The sequence below is a fragment of the Myotis brandtii genome, unplaced genomic scaffold (genome assembly GCF_000412655.1).
Source record: "Myotis brandtii unplaced genomic scaffold, ASM41265v1 scaffold517, whole genome shotgun sequence".
Taxonomy (NCBI): Eukaryota; Metazoa; Chordata; class Mammalia; order Chiroptera; family Vespertilionidae; genus Myotis; species Myotis brandtii.
In genome coordinates, this window is record NW_005369706.1 from 1,854,256 (window position 1) to 1,879,762 (window position 25,507).

A 25,507-nucleotide genomic window follows, 5' to 3' on the forward strand; every position below is an offset into this window, starting at 1 on the left:
GATACAATGTTGCGGTCCGGCTGGCTTTCAGTCCGGCTGGTTTCTGGGGTTTTGTTTAGCTTCTTATTTGCAACATAGTACATAGTTGCTTAGAGTTGCAGCTGAGAGGCCGGCAAGTTAGGCGGGGAATGTTGGAGTCCGCAGTCACTGAAGCAAGCAAGCCTCCCTGCTCGCTTCAGTGCATGGCTGCTGGCCGCCATCTTGGCTGACAGTTAATTTGCATAAGGATATGCTGATTAGCCAATGGGAAGGGTAGGGGTCGTACGCTAATTACCATGTTTCTCTTTTATTAGTGTAGATCTTTGTTAAATAAATGAATTTCCCAGAAAGCCTGCAGTGCTCTCTTGACTAGCTCAGGTATTTATCATCTTCATTTTGGTTTAATGTTTTGATTTATTAAAAGGCATTTTACAATAATAGAAAGAACAGTCTTTGGAATTGGACAGACATAGTTTCTAATCCTGGCTCTTCCAAGACAGATTATCCTTCTGGACCTCAATTTCCTTTTCTGTATAGTATGAGTAATAATTCCTTACTATCTATTATTGAGCTTTAATTAATAGAGCAGAGTTTTACATATAGAGCATTAAGTAGATGTTCAGTAAATAGTTGTAGTTATTATTATTGTATGCTTCAATTATATGAGGAACAATGTATAATTTACTCTTTGAAAAGCGAAGAGATTTTGCTTTTCCCCCTGAATTTTGCTTTCCTAAGCCAGGAGATACCTCGATCCATTGAAGAGAAGTGCTTGTCTTACACTATTCATTTATTTAATAAATTCGGCAATTACCATGTTTCTCTTTTATTAGTGTAGATACTGAGTGCCTGCGGTGTCCCAGGCACTATTCTTGGTGCAGAGGATACAGTAATAAATTCAAAAGACAAATTTTGTCCACATCAAGTTTATGTTCTAATATGGAAGTGGACAAATTTGAATAGCATAAACCAATACTGTGCAGTTCTGTGTGATTCTTGTCAACTTTTTATATTGTGCAATATATGTGTTCTCACGTTTTTAGTATCATACACTAAGTAGCCCCTCACTGCTGCCACAGATCTCTGTGGCTTTCTGTGTTGGTTGTTATGTCAGTTGTTCACTGCACACCTCCTCTTATGTTCTACCTTTATTAACCTCAGTGATGGTGGAGAGACAATAGAATAGCATTTTCATTGCCAAACCCCAGCCTAAGGATGATTAGGAATACTAATTCTCAAGAATTAGGCTAAGAAGCAAGGCATACCCTCTGAGCCCATGCTCTTGCCTTAACTAGGACAGATCGTAGAGATTTAAGAACTGAAAGGGACTCTAATCTCCAGAATTTACAAGTCCTAAAACTAAGTCTCATAGAAATGACTTGCGAAAAATCACAAAATGTAATTAGGGACAGCTCCAGGAGTTCCAGGTCTCTTAACTCCCAGCTTGTTTATTTGTTCTACGTATCTAAAAGTTTTCTTTGGAAAAGAGTTTACTCCTCCATTTGTGTCTGTGAGAGGTCCTTCAGTTAGGGCTTGGCAAGGAGATGAAGTTTGAGAAGAGCAAGACCTAGGACTTACAGTTAACATGGCTGTGACTCTGCTAAGCATTATTCACTCAGGTTGTCAGCAAGAGCTGCATCAAATAGATTTGATCTCTCATGTTTGGAATGGAGTTGTGTTGCTGATTCTTTGTTTTGGTTTATTCATTGACTCATTAGCTGTTTCATTTGGATTGTTCTGTGGGTGGGGAATTTCAGTATCTACTTTGATTTGGTTGAAAATATATATATATAATTTGTTATTGTTCCAAATATACTTTTTTAAAATGTCAAGCTGCTTCCCCCCCCCACCCAATTATGGTTGACATTCAATATTATATTAGCTTCAGGTGTACAGCATAGTGGTTAGACATTTATATAACTTATGAAGTGTTTCCCCCCAATAAGTCTAGTACCCCCTTGACACCATACATAGTTATTACAATATTATTGACTATATTCCCTATGTTGTACTTTACACCCCATGCCTGTTTTGTAATTGCCAATTTGTACTTCTTAATCCTTTCACCTTTCACCCATCCTCTTAGTCCCACCTTCCCTTCTGGCAACCATCAGTTTGTTTTCTGTATCCATGAGTTTGTTTCTGTTTTGTTTGTTTGTTGGTTGAATATATTTTGATTCAAGTGGACTGGCAAGAAGTCTAAGAACCCATAAGATTTGACTAAATTATTAATAAATCTGTCAATCTGAACCATTTGGGAAGAGTAACATTCTAGCTTAATGTATTATCTTGACAAGTGATGTACTCTTTCACATAATGTTGGTCTCATGCAAGTAAGGAGCTATGCTAAACTTAGTTTCTCTGCTGAACTTTGGGTCATCTTTTTAACTATAGTACAGGTGTAGAAGAAAATAGAAAAGTAAAAATAATAACATGACAATTACATTCAGAAGGGTTTCTTGGCTTCAAGAGTGTCCAAATACAAAAGCAGTTTTGCTGAAATCAGTGGGATGCAGCACAAGAGAGGTAGCTTTGCATGTCAGAATATCTGTTGATGCAAAACCCAGAGCTGGACCAAGAACATGAGTCATAAAGTTTCTCAGACATGAAGGAAACCTGTTCTATTGGATCTGACCTCATCTGTTTGGGAAGTCCTCTTCACTCATGCCGAGGAACAGGACACATTTGTCAGGCATGTTACTGCTATGTTCTTGCTTAGAAGAGCTGCATTTTATGAAAATGTACCTGAATATCATATTGATGCTCATGAATAAAAGCAGGGACATAACCTAATCTCCTATCTGCAAGTTCAAAAACTCACCCTTATTCAGTAGTGAGTAGCTGTGGAGCTAGTTCACAAGAGGTAATTGTTAAATTTCAAGGAATTTTGAGAGCTAGTTATTAAACACAACCACTATTTCAAAATGTAATTATATAAACTTGCAGTTACATAAATTATATTGGAAACAAAGGTAATAAGTATTCAAAAGTCATCATTTCCTACTCATTTTACTATTATCCATCTAAGGTTATTGGCATGTATCATATCTGTATGGTGGAAATACTATAGAATGATGTGCTGTTGCACACCTCTTCCCAATTCCACATTCATTGATGTCATTTTGGTAGGTTGAAGTGGGCCATGGTGGGAGCATTTACATCATAGAAAATTCCCACACCACAAATCAGTGCTTGACTTACTATTTTGTTGATGGACTAGCCTTAAAGTGATGGAGAAAATGTCAATAATGCCAGTTAAAAGTGTGTCATGTTTGCAGTGATTACATTGTGAATAGTACAAAAGATTGAAGATAAATTCTACCATTACTTAAAAACTATTATCTGATTTAACAAAGAAACTGCTCACATTATTATTGACAAATACTAAAGTTACGATGCGTCCTTGTTACTTTCATCTTACCTGTTAACATAAATGAAACTATCAACCACCATGCATGTTGGACCTATCTATACTCATTTGTCAATTGCCACCACAAAGTTGCTATGGATACAGAAGTTTGACAGAAATCAAGGAATGCATTCTGTAAGAATCAGTTATCATGCAATCAGTAAAGTGTATTTTATTATGAAAAATGTATGCAAATGACTCATTTATATTTCTTTAGTTCCCAATTACAATTTTATGTAATTTAGTCCTTGTATTTATTCAATACTTGTAAAGCATTCTTGTAAATTATTTAAATGATTGGTTTTTCTGTTGACAATATTTGAATTTTCTCATAAGCCTCCTGCTCATATTTTTCTTTTCCCACCCATAGTCCTACTTTTTTCCAGGCAGAGTTGTGGATCAAAGAATTGTAAGTTATTATTTTTGGTATCATTTTTTTCTTCTCCATCACTTCCTAATTTTAGTTAGAAGAAATCAATTAGCCAATCATCCTACCTATGTTTAATCAGTAAAAACTCCCTATTTATAGCTATTTATTAAACAACTTTTAAGTTTTGGGGGTTTTTAATTCTATTGGGACATTTCTATGTTCATGTTTATTAAATTTACTAGTGGCCTGGTGCATGAAATTCATGCACTCGTGGTGGGGGGTCCTTTAGCTCTCGTGCAGTCTGGGAGCCCTCGGAGGATGTCTGACTGACTGCTTAGGCCTGCTTCCTGCGGGGAGTTGGCCTAAGCTGTCAGTCAGATGGCCTAAGCTGTCAGTTGGACATCCTTAGCACTGCTGCGGAGGCAGGAGAGGCTCCTGCCACCGCCGCTGCGCTTGCCAGCTGTGAGCCTGGCTTCTGGCTGAGCAGTGCTCCCCCTGTGGGAGTGCATTGACCACCAGGGGACAGCTCCTGCGTTGATCGTATGCCTCCTGGTGGTCAGTGTGCCTCATTGTGTCGGGTGGTTCCATGGTTCTGTTGATTTGTATATTTGCCTTTTATTATATAGGATAATAGTTGAAGTTAACTTGAATTGGAAAAATATTTCAAAATTAGCAATTATATAGAAAGGAAAATAAATGCCCTTATTTTCACATGGATAAAACTAATTTATTGACTAATTTCTATTTCTGGAGTTTGCAAAATCACTAAAAGCTTTTAGTCTCCAGTTTTAAGAACTCACTTTAAGTTATCCAAACCCCCTAGTGTTGATTTTCTTTAAAAAAACAACAACAACAAAAAAAACCCATATTTTTTCTTTTGGTTCATAAATACAATATTTGAATTAAAACCTCAATGACATTTTGTATTATTTTCTCCTTTGGGGTTCAGTCTCATTTTTGGGTTTCCAAAATAAAGCTTAATTTTCTCCATGATCTTAGAAGCATGTTGTTTATTTTTTTTAAATATATTTTTTATTGATTTCAGAGAGGAAGGGAGAGGAAGAGAGAGATAGAAACATCAATGAGAGAGAATCATTGATCGGATGTCTCCTACACACCCCCTACTGGGGATCAAGTCCGCAACCCAGGCATGTGCCCTGACCGGGAATCGAATTGTGACCTCCTGGTTCTTAGATCAATGCTCAACCACTGAGCAACACCGGTTGGGCTTACAAGCATGTTTTTAGAAAAAGACTACACATTTACAATTATCTGCAAAAGCCACCTGTTCATATTTGGCAACAAACTAATAATTTTCACTATTTTAATAAAAACAGTAGGAAAATTTGAATAACACCATGTGGTTTCACTTATAGTGATAAGTTAGTGTCAGGATTTTAGACTGTGTGTATGAGGGTTTCATATTTAATGCTCACTGTACATCAACAATGGGCTGATATTAAGAGAGTGGTCTGCATTTGTGTCACATTTCTTTTCACTTCTAGAACTAGTGTTTATGATTCTCGAGCACGGGAAAGATGGCGCCAGATTGAAGAGCAAAAAGCACTGGCATTACAGCTTCAAAACCAGGTAAAAAGAATTGGGATAAGATTATAAGTAAATAGCATATCCAAATTGAAACTAATTTGAAAGGTTATCTGTATTTAGGGGTCAAAGCTGTTGTAATTGCAAAATAGTATGGTACCATAGCATTGTGTGATAAATGCTAAATGTTCTTGGTCTATTCAGCTAGTACTAATCAGTTTACATAGAGAGATAGCATATTTCTGTATTCCACTTATTCTGAAGTTCTGTCTTTCAGAGATTGCAGGAACAGGAACATTCAGTACATGATTCAGTAGAACTGCGTCTTCGTGTACCTCTTGAAAAGGAGATCCCTGTCACAATTGCCCAAGAAACAGAAAAAAAAGGTCGTAAATTAACTGATAGTGAAGATGAATTTCCTGAAATCACAGAGGTAAATTATATAATTCCTGTACTAGCAAGTGTTGTATTTAGAAAGAGTTCTCTGGACAAGTTTAAAACATAAATATAATAGAACATGTGGTATTTAAATTGTATTGCATATGCCAGAGGGGAGGAGAGTTGGGGGACTGGGTGAAAAAGGTGAAGGTATTAAGAAATATAAGTTGGTGGTTACAAAATAGTCAAGGGGAAGTAAAGCACAACAGAGGGAACATAGTCAATGATAGTGTAATAACTGTGTATGGTGCCAGGTGGGTACTAGACTTATGGTGGGAGGATTACTTCATAAATTATATAAATGTCTAACCACTGTGCTGTACACCTGAAATTAATACAAAATAATATTGAATGTAAGCTGTAATTGAAAAATAAGATTTTAAAAAATGAAAAAATTGTATTGCATACTCGTGCTTTCATTTGTATTACAGCCCAGTGTTGGCTTTATTTTTAAATGATTATTGCACATTGAGGAAAGAATTATGGGTGGCTTTTAGCAACTTCAGTGAAAAAGCATTTAATAAATTTGTGTTTCATTTCATGTACAGTAAGCTGAGGCTTACTTTTTTAATAAGTAATAAAAACTCAGTATAAAATTTAGAAAATACATAAAGTCAGTGTACATTTTAAAGTAATCTGTTCCTTAATCTAGCCTACTGTTTGAGAAACTCACATAGCTGGTGAGTATAATACATGTTTTATAGTTGTATTGGATTCCATGTTTTACATTAAAAAAGAACAAACAAAAAATCCAGGAAAATGTTTCTACAAGAAACTACCTTTAAAGAAATGACATAAAATAAGAGAGACTACCTTTACTTAGCTCTTCCTACCTTTGGGGAAATATTCTATTTCTCAGAAAATTGTTTGGATCAAAAATATAATTAGATCTTCTCATAGACTTAGAATACTTTTCATAGACTTATGAAATACTGTATTTTATAGCAGGAATAAAATGAAACAAGGGTCTGAACTGTTGTGCTGAAAAAGAGAGGGGGAGGACAAGGTGGGATAGAAGGAAGTAATCAGAGAGATTACTACTGGAAGGAATAGAAACCAAAATGTTAAAAGTAAACAGTTGATTAATGATAAATTGTCTGGGGATAGTGTGGACTTATGAGAAATCTAGTGTATCTGAAGCCATGTATGCTTAATCTCTGACACCTCTTGCTTCTCTAGGAAATGGAGAAAGAGATAAAGAATGTATTTCGTAATGGGAACCAGGATGAAGTTCTGAGTGAAGCATTCCGTTTGACCATTACACGAAAAGATATTCAAACTCTAAACCATTTGAATTGGCTCAATGATGAGGTAATCTTGCACCTGATTTTATGTTCAAACTAGAGGCCAGTGTATGAGATTCGCAGTCCCTCTCACAGTCCGGGACCCTTTGGGGGATGTCCACTGGCCAGCTTAGGCCCGATCCCCCGTAAGTGGCAGTCAGACATCCCTCTCGCAGTCCAGGGCTCTCGCAGTCCTGGACCCCTTGCTCCTTACTACCTGCCTGCAGCGAAGATGGGAGAGGCTCCCGCCACTGCCACTGTGCTTGCCAGCCGTGAGCCCAGCTTCTGGCTCAGTGGCACTCCCCCTGTAGGAGTGCACTGACTACCAGGGGGCAGCTCCTGTGTTGAGCGTCTGCCCCCTTGTGGTCAGTGCGCATCATAGCAACTGGTCATTCCCCTGTTTGGTTGATTTGCATATTATACTTTTATTATATCGGATGGTAAGTGGAAATTAAATCAAGGCATTATCACACTGTTTGAGTCTCAAAGTTTGGATGACCTGGATCAGAATCAACTGTCACAATTCTCAGTTCTCCTGAATAAGTATGAAGCAGTGTGGTAGAGATACGCATTTAAAAAAAAATCTCAGATGATTTTTATGTACTTTAAAGTCTGAGAAGTGCTCATTTACCTTTTTATATATTGACAGTTTGTACACTGAGGGAGAGGACATTCACTCATTCGTATTGTTTCTGTCTTTAAGGCAGCTCACATCTTCAGAGAAAATACTTAATAGCTGACTATGTTGTAGCATGAAGGAATGGTTTCCATCTAGGAATCCATTGCTACTTCCCCTTCTATCTCTACTTGTTTTTTGTCACTGAGGTTATTATATATAAGCTTTCCAAAATGGCCTATTTTTAAAACTGACATTTTTTAAAAAGTTATATTATTAAATATTTGATATATTGGTTAAAAAAAAGTTATGGCTCTCAGCTTTTGAGAGTTCAGATTATTTTAAGTAAATATATTACATTATAGTCTTTAAACTGATCTGTCCTATTCCTATACCTGGAGGTGCTTGTTTTATTTTAGAAGGATATTTCATAGCAAAAGAAGAAAATAGTTTGCTTTTTTCCTAAGTCCCTGCCCCCTTTCTTAGGCTCACTAGCAGCATCCCTGACTGATATTTTGGGGTATATTTAAGCTTCACAACTATGGAGGATTTTTAGATACTCGGAATAGAAAGCACTGGATAGTCTACATACGTGTATCCTTGTCTTGTATACTAAGGACTTTCCAAATAATAATATTGGTTAACAACTATTGAGGATTTGCCTCATGTAGGCACTGTTCTAAGTGTTTTATGCTTTCTGCTCATGTAATGGCCACCACAACCCTTGGAGTTTATTATTTTATCATCTCTATTTGATAGATGAAGGAACAAAGTATAGAAAGATTAAGAAACTTGTGGGGTTATATGGCTAGTAAATATCAGAGCCAGGATTCAGACCTAAGCATATATCTACACTAATAAAAGACAAAGATGTTAATTGACCGTACCTTCACTACGCCTATCAGCCAATTAGAAGAGTATGCAAATTAACCCAACAAATATGGCCGTTAAATTTGCATACTGCAGGCGGGGCGGCACAGTGCGATCCGCCCGCCCCGCTGCCTGCCAGGCCTGCTGTCCATGTGCGCAGCCCGGCGGCCGGTGGGGCGGGCAGTGGGGCGGGGTGGCGCGGCAGAGGGCCTGCCATCTGCGACCCAGCACGGGATCCGGGCCTGCCATCTGCCACCTGGGGAGCGGGCCTAAGCCAGCAGGTGGTTATCTCCCGAGGGGTCCCAGACTGTGAGAGGGCACAGGTCAGGCTGAGGGACACCCCCCTCCACCAGTGCACAAATTTTTGTGCACCGAGCCTCTAGTTATATCATATTGCCTCAGAATCTTAAATTGGATCCTGTTTTAGGATTAGATGTATGGAGTTTGAGAGCTATATGTCATGCCCAGCATGTTAATTTTTTTCTGGAGCCAGCTGGACTGGCCCTTTTCTCTTTGCCTCTGTGAATTTATAAGATACAAATTTTCATCAATTTCTGAATAATATCTTTGACCAAGAATAGTAAGGAATGTATGGTTTGATACTGCTTTGCAGTGGTTCTCAACCTGTGGGTCGCGACCCCTGAAAATACATCATGCATATCAGATATTTACATTACGATTCATAACAGTAGTAAAATTACAGATATGAAGTAGCAACGAAAATAATTTTATGGTTGGGGGTCACCACAACATGTGGAACTGTATTAAAGGGTCGCAGCATTAGGAAGGTTGAGAACCACTGCTTTATGGGCTTTAGGGAAAACCACTTTTGCTTCTTTTAAAATATATATATATTCTTTTATTGATTTCAGAGAGGAAGGGAGAGAGAGAGAGAGAGATAGAAACATCAGTGATGAGAGAGAATCATTGATCATTGATTATGCTTTCTGCATGCCCCTTAATGGGGATTGAGCCCACAACCTGGGCATGTAGCCTGATCAGGAATGGAATCAGTGACAAACTTTTGGTTCATGGGTTGACGCTCAACCACTGAGCCACATGGTCCATGCCATCTTTGCTTCTTTTGGCTCAAAATAGTGATATTAAAACATTGGAACAAATAGAGAAGAAAAAAAAAGGCTTACCAGATCAAAAGGCAAAATGAAAATCAAGGACAGTCAAAAGTATCCACCAATTAAGTGTTTTTGATTTGGAGTCATTAACCTCTGGTCTCTTACCATTTTTTGCCTGCCACTGCTAAGTGGGAAGGGGTCAATTATTCTACAGGAATGTGACCTGTTTGTTGTAGATTATGCAAAACCTTCTAGGGGGCAGCAATGAGTAGGCTATGAGCTAAGTTCTTGCTATTTTACTATGGCAGTTACCTCAGTGAGGTCCCTTACAGAGGCAGCATTCACCAGGACATATTTTCCATTCCCTGGTCCCCTCAGAGGCTGGATTTTTAGCAAGCAAAGTTAATGGAAGTTACATTATTTAGAAGCGATGAGGGGAAGGAAATATTCTTTGTCTACTTTATCTCTGTCAAGCCTACCTATAACTTGTAGGGAGTACTTGTCTTCTGAGTTCAGAATAATGGTAACCTTAAAAGCAGGTGCCAAGTCACATGTCCACAATGATGATGAGAACCATTTTAAAAAGCACCATTTTTTAAGTACCTTACTTCTCAGGCTTTCAAAGTTATTGCCTGTTAGAAACTAACATTCTGATGGGGAATTAGTAGGTTTTCTTAAGTATTTGTATTCATTTAAAAACTAGAGGCCTGGAGCACAAAATTCATGCACTGGGGGAGAGGGGGCCCCTCAGCCTGGCCTGTGCTCTCTCACAGTCCGGGAGCCCCGCAATTGATCACACCAAAGAGGTAGACCCTGCCCACCCAGCTGGGCTCCGTGATGGATCACCCCAGCAGAGGGAGGCCCAGGCTACCTGCCACAGCGCCAATGGCCAGGTAGACTGGGGTGAAGGAGGAGGTCCCGCCCACCCACTGTGGGGTAGCCTGGGCCTCCCTCTTTGGGGCGATCATGGAGCCCCCCCGACTTATCGATCGCCCCGGTGGCCTGGGCCTCCCCCTGTATGGCGATCATGGGGCAATGGTGGGGCCCACCGACCAATCGCATCACACCCGCCTTGGCTGGCCTGGCGCCAGTGCGTGTCATCGCATGGTCGACCAGAAGGTCGTCTAGATGGTCATTCTGTTGTTTGGTTGTTCGGTCAATTTGCATATTATGCTTTTATTATTATAGATACTTATTTCAGTTGTGAACTCTCAGTCTTCTTTTGCAAGATTTAATATCATTATAGTTTACTTCTTTAAAGTATTTCTAATAGAACTAGTCCTTTTAATTAACCAAGGACTTATGTGGGTAATACGGAGAATTGTAATTACAGTTATCATGACTCCATAAAAATTGATATTGCCTACCATCTCTAAAATTTTAGCAAGTAATTATAATAATTTGTTGCTTAAATTTCCATGTGAGAAAAAAATGGGGCACATGTTCACAATGAGGGATGCAATACACAGAACTTTACGTGAAGTCTGCCTTTTTGGTTTTAATAATATTATTAGGTTAAATCTTAGGCGTGAATGACCTTCTGACTCATGATATTCAGGTGTTGCTGCTTGGTTAGTCTTTTGGGCTTTGTGGTTGGCTAGGATAGGTTTAATTTAAAGATCAGAATAGTCCCAGGCCCCTGTTGCTCAGTCATTAGACCAGTGATGGCGAACCTATGACACGCGTGTCAGAGGTGACACGCAAACTCATTTTTTTGGTTGATTTTTCTTTGTTAAATGGCATTTAAATATATAAAATAAATAACAAAAATATAAGTCTTTGTTTTACTATGGTTGCAAATATCAAAAAATTTCTATATGTAACACGGCACCAGAGTTAAGTTAGGGTTTTTCACAATGCTGACATGCGGAGCTCAAAAGGTTCGCCATCACTGCATTAGAGCATCGGCCCTCACACTGAAGGGTTACAGGTTCGATCCTGGTCAAGAGCAAGTAACTGAATTGCAGGTCAATCCCCGGCCCCAAGTCGGGGTGTATGCGGAAGGCAACCAATTGATGTATCTGTCTTGCATCAATGTTTCTCTCTCTCCCCTCCCTCCCAATTCTCTCTCTCTTATATATATATTTCTTTTATTGATTTCAGCGAGGGAGAGAGAGAGAAACATCAGTGAGAGAGGCCTTCTGCACACCCCCTACTGGGGATGGAGCCCACAACCCAGGCTTGTGCCTTTGGCCAGAATCGAACCCGGGACCCTTTGGTCCACAGGCCGACACTATCCACTGAGCCAAACCAGCTAGGACCCTCCCTCCCAACTCTTTAAAAATCAATGGAAAAAATAACCTTGGATGAGGATTAATAAAAAATAAAATAAAAATCAGGATTGGAAGACCAAGGTGAAAAATCTAGGAGAGGTAAAGTAGGAAAAACAGCTTTGTTTCCCCTAAAAGTTATCTTGATCTCTGCTCAGGAACACTGTCATGCCCAGAACTTTTAGAACATTTTTTTCCTAAGCCAATTTGAGGGTTTCAGAATGTAACATTGGGAAGGGGTTAAAAGTCAAGGTTTTACTGTTAGTGAGATGTTTTACTTCTAAATGCATGAGAAAACAATTGCTTGGCTGGTTTAGTGGGCAAAAAGGAAGATACAAATAGCAGTGGCCATTTATGTCATTGTGGTAACATACAGGAAAAGGATTGAGTCCTTAGTTTGAAAACATTGTAGGCTTTTCTTTGAAAGAGAAGCTTTTTTTCGGCTTTATCCTGGCTGCTCTTCAAATAAAATCACAAAGGAACAAGACACTATAAACAACCATCCCACCCCCAAACAGGACTGCATAGACAAGCAGGCGCTCATGGCCAAGGCTGTGAAGGCAGCAGGAAGGGCAGCTCCTTAGGCACCAGGAGCCATAGCGAGCAGAGGCAAGTGTGGGTCCCAAAAAGAGTGACAAGTGGACTAACACTGGCTGTCGTCCTCAGATGTTGATATATTGGCAAGACAAACAGTAGGCGCAGGGCTGATTTGCTGCTTTTAGCCCCTTATTTCAAAGGCAATTGAAGATCTTCTGGAGCTAAGAGAGTCTTGTGTGTAGAAAGGCTCTCTCCATGGGAGGGAAGGAACCCTTGTCTTCACAAAATATAAGCAAATACTCTGACCATCTCTGCTTCTTTTTCATCTTAAGTACTGTGATCCCTTCTCTCATTTCTTTCTCCTTCATCTTCAGCCCTCCTCTGTGAGATGACATGTAGGATTCTTTTTGTTCTCTAATTCCTAGCTTGTTTTTTTTTTGGTATGATTGTGTCTTGGCTGAACTATGGCAATTTTCTTCATTTGGACAGAGTAATAGCTGAAAAACCAAGGAGAGAAACTTGAATCTAAATTCTGCCTCAGATGTCAGATTATACATTTTCAGCTAATGGGAGGGAACATCGAGGCCACCACACTCCCTCCTACTGGGATACAAGAGAAATGAAAAAGAACCCACATCACTTCTTAGAGCTAATTAATAAGCTGACTTTGGAGGAGGCCATTTCCCTCTCAGTGGAGAAATGTCGGTTGGAGGCAGAGCTAAAGCAGTGGAAGAGGGATTCTTAAAGGAAACAGATGGTGTTAGGTATCCTGATTGCTAGGTCTTTGTTTCTGTTTGGAGGGGTTGGTCTATAGTCCACTCTTTCAAAAGAAACACACACACACACAAAAGAACCCCAAACAACTCAGGCAGTGTAAGTCCAGCTAAACTTCATTGGTCTGTAGCATTCTTTCCTCCTAAAAAATAGGATAGTCATATGTAGCTTGACATTCATTTATGTCATACTTTTTTACTTCAGGGTAATTATCCCAAAGGTCACAATTATGGGCACCTGGGGAAGAAATATCTCCATGGCTTTCATTTGCTTGGCTGTCTTTATCTCTGTCTGATTCCTTCCACCTTTCCCTTGAGTCGTTATTGCCTCAAATATGTAACTTGCCTGCCCCATAGAAGGTTTGGCTTACAATGACTGGCAGGTCATCTGCCTATTCACTTCACCCCTTAGACTGAAGGATTTAGTGTCATAACATGGCTAATATTGTGGGGTGGGTAGAATGCCAGAGGAATCAGTCCCTTCTTGCTGGTTTTCTCTCATTAGATAATGTAGTTTATAGCCTAATTATAGCCTAATCTGTGCTTGCTGGGCAGACCCTTCTGTGTTCCTGGCTGCCTTCATTCCTACAAGCATCATTAGCACCATTGTCCTTGGGGGCAGAATTATATAGGAAATCTAGATTGAGAAAGCTATAATCCTAATTGTGTCTCAATTCATTATCATTATTTAAAATAACTGAGTTCCAATTATCTATTGGGAATCACACTAGACAGAGAATTAGCCACAACCTAAGCTCTCTCGGCCTGCTGGGCCCATTGCTCAGTCTTCAGAGATGTAGGCAGAACAGTGTCTTTCTTCAACCCTAGTCATCCCCTCTCCCTCCTGCCTCCAGTTCTGCCTCATGGCAAGTGTGGTTTCCCTGCAACTGCCTAGGCATCCTCATCTATAGGCCCTTTCTCTAGTCCAGACCATGCTCTGGTGTGTTCCTGGCGGTGGTCCCTGCTGCCTGCCCGGTATGTAGGTGCCTACTGTTGGGCAGTAGCTCATTGCTCTGGCATCCTAATGTGTAAATATTTGTCAAAGGACCGGGGCATTTTCCCATTCCCCAAAAAGCATTCTGAAAAACATGCCTGTTTTCTTAGTCATATTTCCAAGCTGTGGATCAGTTAGCCCATTCATTCCTTGCAGTTGACAGACACTGGCCTGGCCTCATCTGACCACATAAAGTAAGTATGCAGTAACTTCTGGCCCAGTAACTTACAAGCTTTAGTACCAAGGAGCCCTGGACCTCAAGGAACCATAGACAACATAGTCACAATTAGAGAACACATTGCTTCATTAATAGAAAGAATCACATATTTCCTGTTCAGGCATTTTAATTTCTTTCATTTATACTTGACATTGAAGGCATAAATGGAATCAACAAAAATGAGAAAGCTAACCATACAGATTCTGGGGAGAACTTTGCTCTTTGGTGTGTAACTGTACTTCCAGGTCTTATGTTATATTGGTTTTTATACTATATTCAAGTGTGCCTCTATAAAAGGTAACATTGCTCAACTACTGTCATTTTGTAAGTGTTTTGTCCAGTATAATTGATGATTTATCCTGTTATTCAGGTCTGCTTGAAACCAAAACAGTTTGCCTCTGCAAGCTAGCTTAAAGGCTAAAAGACAATCTTTAGCATTGAACCAAAGTTTTCTATCTTTGTGTAAAAACAGGTGACCCACGTATAAGAACTGAACTGTTGGTCTTAGCCTTGTTAACAGATTTGACCCAATCCTATCTTCTGGCCAGCATCTGCCCATATGTATCCCCAACTCCATTTTATATATATATAACCTCAGCTTTTTGTTTTCACTGTTTATAACCACCTCACTGTTTATAGCCTCCCTTCTAGTCAGAATTCAATATAAGGACATGAGGCTGTTGCATGTTAAAGTCTTAATTGCGTTAATTAGGAAACAATAGCATATGTTGTACAATACAACACTGCTTTTCCTTCATATAACAATTATTATGAAAGGCCTGCTATAATACATACATATAATTTCTTCCCACAGATCATCAATTTCTACATGAATATGCTGATGGAGCGAAGTAAAGAGAAGGGATTGCCAAGTGTACATGCATTTAATACCTTTTTTTTTACTAAGTTAAAAACAGCTGGTTACCAGGCTGTGAAACGCTGGACAAAGAAAGTGGATGTATTTTCTGTTGACATTCTTTTGGTGCCCATTCACTTGGGAGTGCACTGGTGTCTTGCTGTGAGTACCCACTTGTTTTTGGTAAAATTTTAAAAGAATTTATATAATTATTGAATACACAGAGAATAGTGAGTATTAGTTCTACTTCTTCACTGGATGATTGAGAGAACAGTAGTATTTAGTCGGCTAGAAATTGGATAGATCAATGAACTTTCTGTTAAGAGTGAGAGATACTTAGACTTTGAAGAAAGCTGTGGAATTTCCTTTTCTGGAAATATTTAAAAAGGAATTATAAGTCTAAGCAGCCTCAAGGCAAAAGCATGGAGAGAAAAAGTGACTTTTTAAATTTTTACACTCCCATTCTCTTTATTATGCAGAGCAATTCAGTAATTTCTGCACTGCATCTGTCTTTTCAGGCTCTGTCCCATCTTTTAAAAAACTTCATGTGTCTTTAAGGTATTTTCCTAAACAAAAAGAATTCCCTCCTGCAGAGGAATTTTTTTTTTTTTTTAGTTTAATTTTTTATTTCCTTCACTTGTACTTAGATCATGCTTGACAATTTTGGAACTCTTTTTAAGGACATCAATAAACTACAAGGCAAGAGAATCAAAATAAAATTTAGCTCAATTTATCAAAACCTGTATAAAAAGTGACTTCCTAATGATGCTGCCAGTTCAGATCCCGTGGCTGTTATTTTCTGCCTAATCATGACTTGGCCTTGCATACTTGGTAATTGAATATTTTTTATGACTCTGAGAACATGGCTTAGCGAATTAATGAAAGTATGAGAGTTATTTCACAGTCTTTTTTTGAATTACATTTTAAAAACATAAAGCCAAAGGAAATTCTCCAGGTAAAGAAATGACACCCATAATCTATTATCATCTTTCTGAAACTGTGGAAATGACTTCAGTGAACTTACATTCTCTGAAGAACATGTGTCTTCATTGTTGCCCACATTGTGGATGGGGACCCTAAATACAGAAAAAGGTTTTAGGGCAATTAATGGGGTCAGCAGTTGATCAGCCCCCACTGTAGTTCTGTATTCTTCTGTCTTCTGCTGATTAAGCATGGTGTGATGCACAGTATCAATCATACATGTTATGATTTCACAGGAAATCTGGCAAAAGGTTCCAGGGAAGGGAAAAGCTGAGAAAGCAGTCTTCTTCACTTTATAAACACAGATTTTTTTTTTTTTATTCCTAGGTTGTGGACTTTAGAAAGAAGAATATTACCTATTACGACTCTATGGGTGGGATAAACAATGAAGCCTGCAGGATCCTTTTGTAAGTAAGGAGTTGAGGACGGAAGAGTATGGTGTTGGTATATATTGTCTTCCAGCTATTGAACTCAGTTATTTTATACCTTCAGTGAACTAATTAATAAAGGAAATTTTCATATTAAGTAAGAATGGATATTTTACATCTAAGTAAAGTTTAATAATGTACTAATACCAAACATATGCCCTAATGGGGACAATTACTGTCCTAGTGCACTAAAATATAGAGTGGGTATGTACATATAGTTAGAGAAACTATTTAGAAATCATCTAATCCAACCTCCTAATATTACAGATGAAGATACCAAACCCACAGAGTAATTTTTATTTGCCCAGGTCCTACTAGATAGTGGCTTAACTGGGAACCAGAATGCAAATCTGTTTATACCCTATCTGTTTCTCTTTCCAAAATGCTTATTCCTCCCTGTACCACTCTGGTAGATAGGTTCCAGAATGGTGAGCAGGTTGCACTTATGAAGAATGCTCCATATGAGGTGTATACTCAACATATTGTTGGCTTGGATTGAATTTTTGCACAGGAGACTCAAGACTAATAGTAAATAAATAGTTTGATGTTGCTAGAGAAACATTCTTCTTCCATTAGATTGAATTTGAAAGGACCATATAAACCAAGGAAACGAATCAAAACTCGTTCCTCAGGAGGAACAGTAGATAGAAGGAACCCTGGGTATCAGAGAAACATCGTATTTCTCTTGGGTGGACAGGGTAGGCATGAATTGTGGGAGTCCCAAAGGAGGTTTAGCAGTGTAAAGATACCCCCACCCAACATTGTATACTGTTTTTTCTCAGAAGCATATGTGAAAACTCTTCCTAAGGGTTGTCTGCTCCATTCTTTGGGTGGCAGCGGTCATCCATGTTCTCCACAGCTCATCTCATTCTCTCCCAATACCTTTAGGCAATACCTAAAGCAGGAGAGCATTGACAAGAAAAGGAAAGAGTTTGACACCAATGGCTGGCAGCTCTTCAGCAAGAAAAGCCAGGTACATTTGATCTTGATGAGATAAAAGTTCCTGACATGGAAGTGGTTGGGAAGGAAAAGGTATTACTGTTTGATTCCCAGGGAGCTTCTTAGTGTCTGTCCTGACTACAGCTTGGTTGTTTTGTTCCTTGGGGAAGATAGAGAAAGCTATTTGTGGGAAAACTGGTAATGTGTTTCTTATGTAGAGCTAGGTTTTCTAAATGCCCGGCTATTTTGCTAAGCTTTTCACTCCTGTAAGATGTGTTTGCTGATTGTTTGGCCCTACTGGGAGGGACCAGATTTTACACCCTTAGGTGCCAAGGAAGTCTGAGATAGTTTCCTATGTGGTTAATAGGAAGTCCACAGGCCTGAGAAGCTCTATTTTTTTCTCTGAGCCTGTGTTGTTCTAAGTGGGGAACGAGGGGTCATCTCTTCAAAATTCAGGGAAACCTGTAAAATTTATCTGCTTTGGTTCTTATTTATAGTCTAACAAGAAGGAAGGAACCTTGGAAAGATGTTACCTTTTCATTGTTTTTGGTCTTTTAGGAAATTCCACAGCAGATGAATGGAAGTGATTGTGGGATGTTTGCCTGCAAATATGCTGACTGCATTACCAAAGACAGACCAATCAACTTCACACAGGTGAGCTGAGGCCTCAGGGGTTAGGGAGCTCTCTGTCCACCCTGTCTCCAGGTGCCCGCCAGGTGTTTTTTTCTCTACTTGCTCTGATTAGGGGGCTCTGCTTCGGCCTGTAGCTTGTAACACCGGTGGTTACTGCCTGCCACATCATAAGACAAAGGAGGATAATAATAGATCACATCCTGGGTTTCCATATATCACATATTGAAGTCAAAGAATCCTGGGCAATAGCAGAGCCTTCTTCTCTACCCATCTCCCCCACCTACTTCAAAGCCTGTAAAAAACGGAGAACTGGGACCAGAGCACATTTTCTTTATACTTTGTTAGCACTCAAGTTTTGCTAACCTAAACTAACTTTTTACTTCTGTTTGAATTAATAGCTTTACTGGATTTTTCCATCATAGTTCTTGACTCTTACAGTTCCCATAACTCTTCCTCTAAAAAGTGACTTTTAGATTTTCAGGCCTCAGATCTTACATCTTCAAGATTTCAATATAGAGGACTTGATAGACATTCTCAGAATTCTTAAGAGACATTTAGGTATAGCCGGGGGATACCTGGAAATGCCCAATAAAACTTCTGAGGACACTGCAATGGAAAATAGCAGTGGATGCCTGGTCAGTGTGACTCAGTGGTTGAGTATTGACATCTGAACCAGGAGGTCACGGTTCACTTCCATGTCAGGGCACATGCCCAGGTTTCGGGTCCAATCCCCAGTAGGGGACGTGCAGGAGGCAGCTGATCAGTGATTCTCTCTCATCATTGATGTTTCTATCTCTCCCTTCTTCTCTGAAATCAATAAAAAATATATATATTAAAAAAGAAAAGAAAATAGCAATAGGAAAAAGCAATGGAAAGGAAAAAGAATTACATGTAATCAAGAATGAGAAATTTGAAAGACCAAAAATGCAACTGAGACTATAGTTGAAAACCTCAAGGAGGAAAGGAATATGGGGAAAGGAGTGTTGGGTCTGGATTAAAGAAATGAAAATGAAGGGTGTCTCTGTGTCCCTACAGCAACACATGCCATACTTCCGGAAGCGGATGGTCTGGGAGATTCTCCACCGAAAGCTCTTGTGAAGACTGTCTCAGTTAGCAGGCATTGACGTTGTGGGACCAGCTCTTCGTTGTCTACAGCCAGAGACCTTGGAAACAGCCACTCCCAACCCCTGTTCTTGTAAAGCCCTTGATCCTGGACCAGGCCCTGGCGAGATGCATTCACAAGCACATCTGCCTTTCCTTTTGTATCTCAGATACTATTTTTGCAAAGAAACTCTGGTGCTGTGAAAGGGGTGAGGGACATCCCTAAGCTGAAGAGAGAGACTGCTTTTCACTTCTTCAGTTCTGCCATCTTGTTTTCAAAGGGCTCCAGCCTCACTTGGTCCCTAATTAGGGGCTGAGAGAAGCTTGGAAAGACTCTAGGTTTCATATAAAACTCTTGTTGTTAGGCCTTACTAAGAGGTAGGAAAGGGCATGGGCAAAAACATAGGGATAAAAACCACCAGCATATGCACGCACACACACATACACACTTGGTTTTCAAGATGTTTTGTCAGGAAAGTGACTGTAAACTGGACTTGGGGGCACATGTCTAAGTCCCTCCTCTAGGATGTTTCCTATTTATATGCCCCGTTGTAAAATCTGTCTGCTTCTATACCAGGCTGTTCTATCTGTAGCTTCCTCCCTCCTGAGGCACAATATATGAGCCCTGGGTGGACCCCAAAGTCCTGGGCAGTCCTTTTCTTAAAAGCAGGGGTTTGCATGTGTTCACAACACATGATACAGGGAAGACCCACCCAGGGAATGGTTAGTGGAGCAACAAGGCACCACTTTTACTGCCGCCTACTTCTGACCAAGAAGAAGGACCTCAGTCTTTAGCATAAAATTCCAGCATTGGATGAATGCAAGTCTAGTTTGGTCTGTGGCTAGTTCATTTAAATATGTTTCTAACCACAGAGAATTTAATATATATAAATATATATATATATTTCACAGGGATATGCTTTTTTTTTTAAAGGCTGAATGTGTTCATCATTTTAGCCTGTAGATTTATTTCCATTCTCCAAATTTAGCTCCAGCACGCACAGATCCCAGCCCCTATGTGTAGGGTGTTTGTGGACTTCCTAACAGAATATTTTAAGACCTGGATAAACTTTGGCTTAGGGATAGAGGTTACAGAGGGAGCTGATATTTTCAACTGGAAAATGGGTGGAATTTGGACTGATCAACTTGAGATTGAAAAACTGCTATTCCTTTTGTTCTTTTTAGCACCACCCATCCCCTCTGAGAATTTCTCAGGCTAGCTAGTGAAACGATCCAATGCCAGTGTCATTTTTGTACTTAAGTTCCAAAATAGGAACGTTTTATACTTTTTTCTGTATTGTAATAGGTAGTTTTGTATGAAAGATTTTCTCCTTTTCCCTGGTACCTCATCCCTTCCAGCATTGTGCTTTCTCCCTAGGCTTATTTGAAAATTTTACTCTGTTTTATACCAAGCTTGTTTAGTACATTTTTCTATGTTTTACCGCAGGTTACAATTTGAAAAGAAAACTATTTTTTTTAAATATTCCATTGTTAACTGAATGTTACTGTTTCCACTCCAGCAACTAGATGTTCTACCCTTTTCATAACTGCCTGCCTTTTGGGGGGAAAACTACCTTTTGTTTGTTTTTCTTTTCTTCCCTTTTTTTTTTTTTTTTTTTTTTTTTGGTGTTTTCTATAGGAAATAAATAGCTTCCTATATATGAGTTGCTGGGACCTTACACATTCTCTTTTAGAAAGCAATGACATGCAGCCTCTTTGCAGGACTCCTGAACATTGACTCTGGTACTTATGTGTTTAAGTGACAACTTGAAACATGGCAGTATGGTATAGATTGGGACGATGATTCAGAAGACCTGCGTTTTTCAGGCTCTCTCACTATTTCCGGGGGACTTGGAACAAGATAGTTTTCTGTATTTATTGTTTGTTTAGATTACATCTGTTTTCCCTTCCTTGCAGACTTTTTGTACAGACCAAAGCAACAAATATTTATTGCCATGTATAGCAGAAAATGAAACCTGCAACAAAAGCACTATGAAAAATACATAAGATATTGTTGAGTCTGTCTGAACTTGGCCCCCTTTTCTGACCAATGCAGCTTTATACAGGGAGGAGTTAGTAATCCTGAGACCACCCTTCATGGTAGGAGTGAGCTGAGCTGAGACCTAGGTTGTAGCCTAGATGGCTCATTGGGACCTAAATATAGACTGTTAGAGTGGGCTGTTCTCTCCAGAGGGCTCGCCAACAAGAGCAGGACCCACGTCTGGCAACTTACTTTTGCCTTCATTTGAGGGTGGGCTTTGATGACCAGGGGAGGGAAAAATACATTTCTGTATTCCATGGCCAAGGGCATGTTTCCAATATTTTGTTTAAAGTAAATAAGCCTATTGCTTTTCTTTTCTCCTATTTTTCTCGTTCCCCTGGGCTCAGTGCTCATGGTCACCTACCTCCCCTAAAAAAGGAATATTTGAGGGATGATAAGCTCTAGGTGCCAGACATCAAGCCTTCAGCAGAAACCATAGCCCAGCAGTCACTCCTGGGCCCTGTACAGAGAAAGCCAGACCATTCCAGCCCATTTGAAAGAACATGGTCTGAAGCACAGGTTAGTTCCATCCCATTTGTCATCTGGGATCCATTGTTGCTTCTGGGAGTCCTGTTTAGGGTTGAATGTAAGTACTTTTTCCTCATCCAACCTGGAGACTTTGTGTAAATTAACTCTTCTATATATGAAGTGCCTCACACTTCTCTGTAATATCAACTTCTCTTTAGCCCCTGTAATCACACTAACTTCTATCCACTGTTCCTAGCAATATTGGCCCCAAGTTTTAGTGATGTTGAGTGGAAACAGATAACCTGGAAGAGCACTTCCAGCAGCTACATCCCATAGCCTGTCCATCGCCACCTGGCTTTACATGCTCATAAAAGGCTCTAGTGGGGAGAGGGAGAGGGTTCAGATAAGAGCCCCAGTGTGTTTGCTGTCTCAGCCTCTGGTCTTTCTCCTCAGCGATCCCTCCAGCTCTCAAATATGCCTCCCAGATTGAGAGAAATGACCGACACTCGGGCTTTGTCTTCTCCCTTGCTGCATCTGCATGGGTCAAGGTGAAGCGGCATATGACGCTTTCACCCCGTGACTTCACATACCCAAGAGAGTTAGAAGAGGAGGTGTAAGGCTATCAGGCCCTGTTGTTGACTCAAACAGGCTGCATGCTAAGCTTGTGACAAAGTTGCCATATTTCCTAGAACAATCTATGGAGAGCTTAAAATTCATCCTAAAATTTTGGGAAGAACAAGTAAGATTCAGCCCAGTTCCTTCCATCCAGAGCCTTACTTCACCTGTGCTGAATCCTAACATCTGTTCTATTAAGAGCCCATAACTTTGGAAGTTGCGAAGAACATAAGAGCATGTGAGGTCATGCTGGTCACACATGAAGATAAGGGTGAACTTACACGTATCCTCTGAGAGAGAAAAGAGAAATTAGGAAACTGAGCTAGAAGATAAAGCTCGATGAAATATTCATGTGAGCTGCCTCTCTGCCCATCAGGGGTAGAGTAGGGATCATTCCAGCTGTGAGGGGTTGGACCAGATGTCTAGAGTCTTGTCAAAGTCTAAGATTCTGAAATGTTAGTGAGGGCCACAATGCCACTTGGAATAGAAATCAGTCAAGGTGAGAGGTTCAAGGTTAAAGTTTAAGGCCAATGTTATCATTAGCTTGGTCTTAGAGTTAAGGCCCAGGTCAGTCTTATCCTGATGGGACTAATAGCTGCTAACTTTTCTCTGTTCTCAGCTGAGCAGTAACATCCACTGCTTGATTTCTGGAGATTGTCCTTCCACCCTCCACAGAATATAAGTGCGTGAGGGAGAGGTGTGTGCCCAGGGAGCATAGTCTTCAGTCTGCTGGGTGCCCCTCATTCGGTTAATTACTCTTTTATTCCTTTCATAAATACAGAGCACACACACCCAAATCCCATCTCCTTGAAGCCTTCCCTGATCATATTATCTTAATATCTCTTACCTGGGCATCTGCAGCCCTTATAATCAGAAAATAACAACTTCACATGGTGTTTGCATTGTAATCTGCCTCTGACATCAGAAATGGACTGAGACATGTCACCAGGAGGGCAGGTGAATGGTGCTTTTTTTCCAAGCCAGGAGTGTAAGCTCTCTCTCTCTCTCTCTGGCCTGCCAGGGAGGAGTTAGGGATAACTAAAACATTTATTTAGAAAGAATCCTGTAGGACTTGGGGGAAGAAGGGCCACTCATGGCAGCCTGCAGTGAGGCTGCATCTCTATGGACCCCAGCGGTTCATCTCCGGTCCCAAACCTAATGCCCACTCCACCCTTAACAAACAGGCCTTGCTCAGCAGTTCAGCATGCCCTTCAGAGGGCTCGGCCCCTATCCTAGGGAGCTAATCAGAATAAAAGGAATTAACTGAATGAGGGGTGCCCGGCAGACTGAAATTTTTTTTTCCTAACCACATATATGTCTTTTTAAAAAATATTTTAAAATTGATAGAGAGGGAGAGAAACATTGATGTGAGAGTGGAACATCAATTGGCTGGCGCCTGCAGCCCTCCCACCCCCCAGGGGACTGAGCCTACAACCCAGGCATGTGCCCTGACCAGAAATCGAACTGGCAACCTTTTGCTACATGGGACAGTGCCCAACCAACTGAACAACACTGGCCAGGGCCACATATTTCTATTATGTATAGTTTTCTCCATCTTTTTTATTTCCAGTGATACTGTATAGCACTTACACATTGAGATTGTGGGTCCCTCTCTGACTGCCGTGTCCTTTAAATGGACTGTTTTACATGCTGCCTGCACTGAGTCTATTAGCCAGAGCTAAGTTCCTGGAGGGCATTTGCCTTATACTTCTAGGGAGCCCGTTACCCTAGGTGTTTAATAAGCATGTGTTTAAGCACCGAGCTTGGGGGCCCAGAAGGGGGGAATGAAGAGATGGTTTGACCAGGGAAGTAAAAGCCACCTGTCCTCAAGGGCCTTATAGTCTAACACAGGGGTCCTCAAACTTTTTAAACAGGGGGCCAGTTCACTGTCCCTCAGATCGTTGGAGGGCCGGACTATAGTTTAAAAAAAAACTATGAACAAATTCCTATGCACACTGCACATATCTTATTTTGAAGTAAAAAAACAAAACGGGAACAAATACAATATTTGTATTTGCATGTGGCCGGCGGGCCGTAGTTTGAGGACCCCTGGTCTAACACTTGAGAGGTCAGGAAGACACCAAGCAATGTACCTTATGGAGAAGGCAGATACCGAGGCACACAGTCCAGTGTGAAGCTGGAGATGGGCAGTGGAGAGGCAGAAGTGGAGAGTCAGGGATGCTGTTGCCTTTCTCTGCCAGTGAGAGTGTGTGTGTGTGTGTGAGAGAGAGAGAGAGAGAGAGAGAGAGAGAGAGAGAGAGAGAGACTCCCTAGTTTTGAAAAGTTGATTTATTTAAAATAAATTATGTGGATTTTGCTTTCTTGCTTTGACTGGAAACTCCTGGTAGAAAAGACTCTATGGTGTTTGTCTCTCTATGACTGTCTCTCTGTCTCTTTGACTGTTTGTTCTGTCTCTGCCTGGGTCTGTGTCTCCTGATCCAAGCTGAAGCAGTGATTGGATCCTCAGTGTGGTCTGGATTCCTGAGTCCACCCCTTAACCAGGAGTCTGAATGCTGTTCATTCATTCATTTCATTCCACATACCTGGAATTGAATCCTGAACGCAAATAACATGCAAATCCGTGGCTCCCTGGCACTTTTTAAAACCGGGTCTCTCTGTGGAACTGGCCAGAGAATCCTCCTGAGCCAAACACACCAGTCAAGACTCTAACCCACCCTGATCACAGCATCCCTTGTCTCCTTGCCCCTGTCCTGCACGCCTTTTCCTTACAATCTAACCTCAAAGAAATGCTCCCTCTGCTCTACCTGTAAAGCTCATTCTCCAAAGAATAAGACATAAGAAAGCACCAACTTCTGAAAGATCTCCCGCTATGTTGGTGAAAGCATTTTTATCTGTGTTGAGTTAGAAGAAACCCTTGTGGTCTCCAGGATATTCTTGAGTTCTGACATTTTTCTAGGCCTGGTTAAGATTTTTCAGTCATTTGAAAGTGGTTGAAGCGAGGAGGAAGAGCTTGAGGCCACCCTATATTCTGGTTCCTGAATGTGGTTAAAGATAGCTGAGGATTGCCTGGGTCTGCATGTATATTACCGGAGGGGAGAAAATGCCCTCAA

The 25,507-nt window shown here is 40.4% G+C and overlaps 1 protein-coding gene across 3 annotated transcripts in view; it reads left to right on the forward strand.

The window, feature by feature from the left end:
• SENP1 (SUMO1/sentrin specific peptidase 1) overlaps positions 1-21,341 on the forward strand; it is a 51,353-nt gene extending 30,012 nt beyond the window's left edge. For all 3 annotated transcript variants that reach the window (XM_014548612.1, XM_005877374.2, XM_005877373.2), the window contains 9 exons: positions 3,759-3,797; positions 5,264-5,348; positions 5,581-5,736; positions 6,921-7,052; positions 15,189-15,392; positions 16,539-16,618; positions 17,528-17,612; positions 18,137-18,232; positions 19,247-21,341. In XM_014548612.1, the coding sequence (XP_014404098.1) occupies positions 3,759-3,797; positions 5,264-5,348; positions 5,581-5,736; positions 6,921-7,052; positions 15,189-15,392; positions 16,539-16,618; positions 17,528-17,612; positions 18,137-18,232; positions 19,247-19,309 (940 nt within the window). In that variant the 3' untranslated portion in view covers positions 19,310-21,341. The remainder of the gene's footprint in view (positions 1-3,758; positions 3,798-5,263; positions 5,349-5,580; positions 5,737-6,920; positions 7,053-15,188; positions 15,393-16,538; positions 16,619-17,527; positions 17,613-18,136; positions 18,233-19,246) is intronic.
• Positions 21,342-25,507: the final 4,166 nt, after the last annotated feature.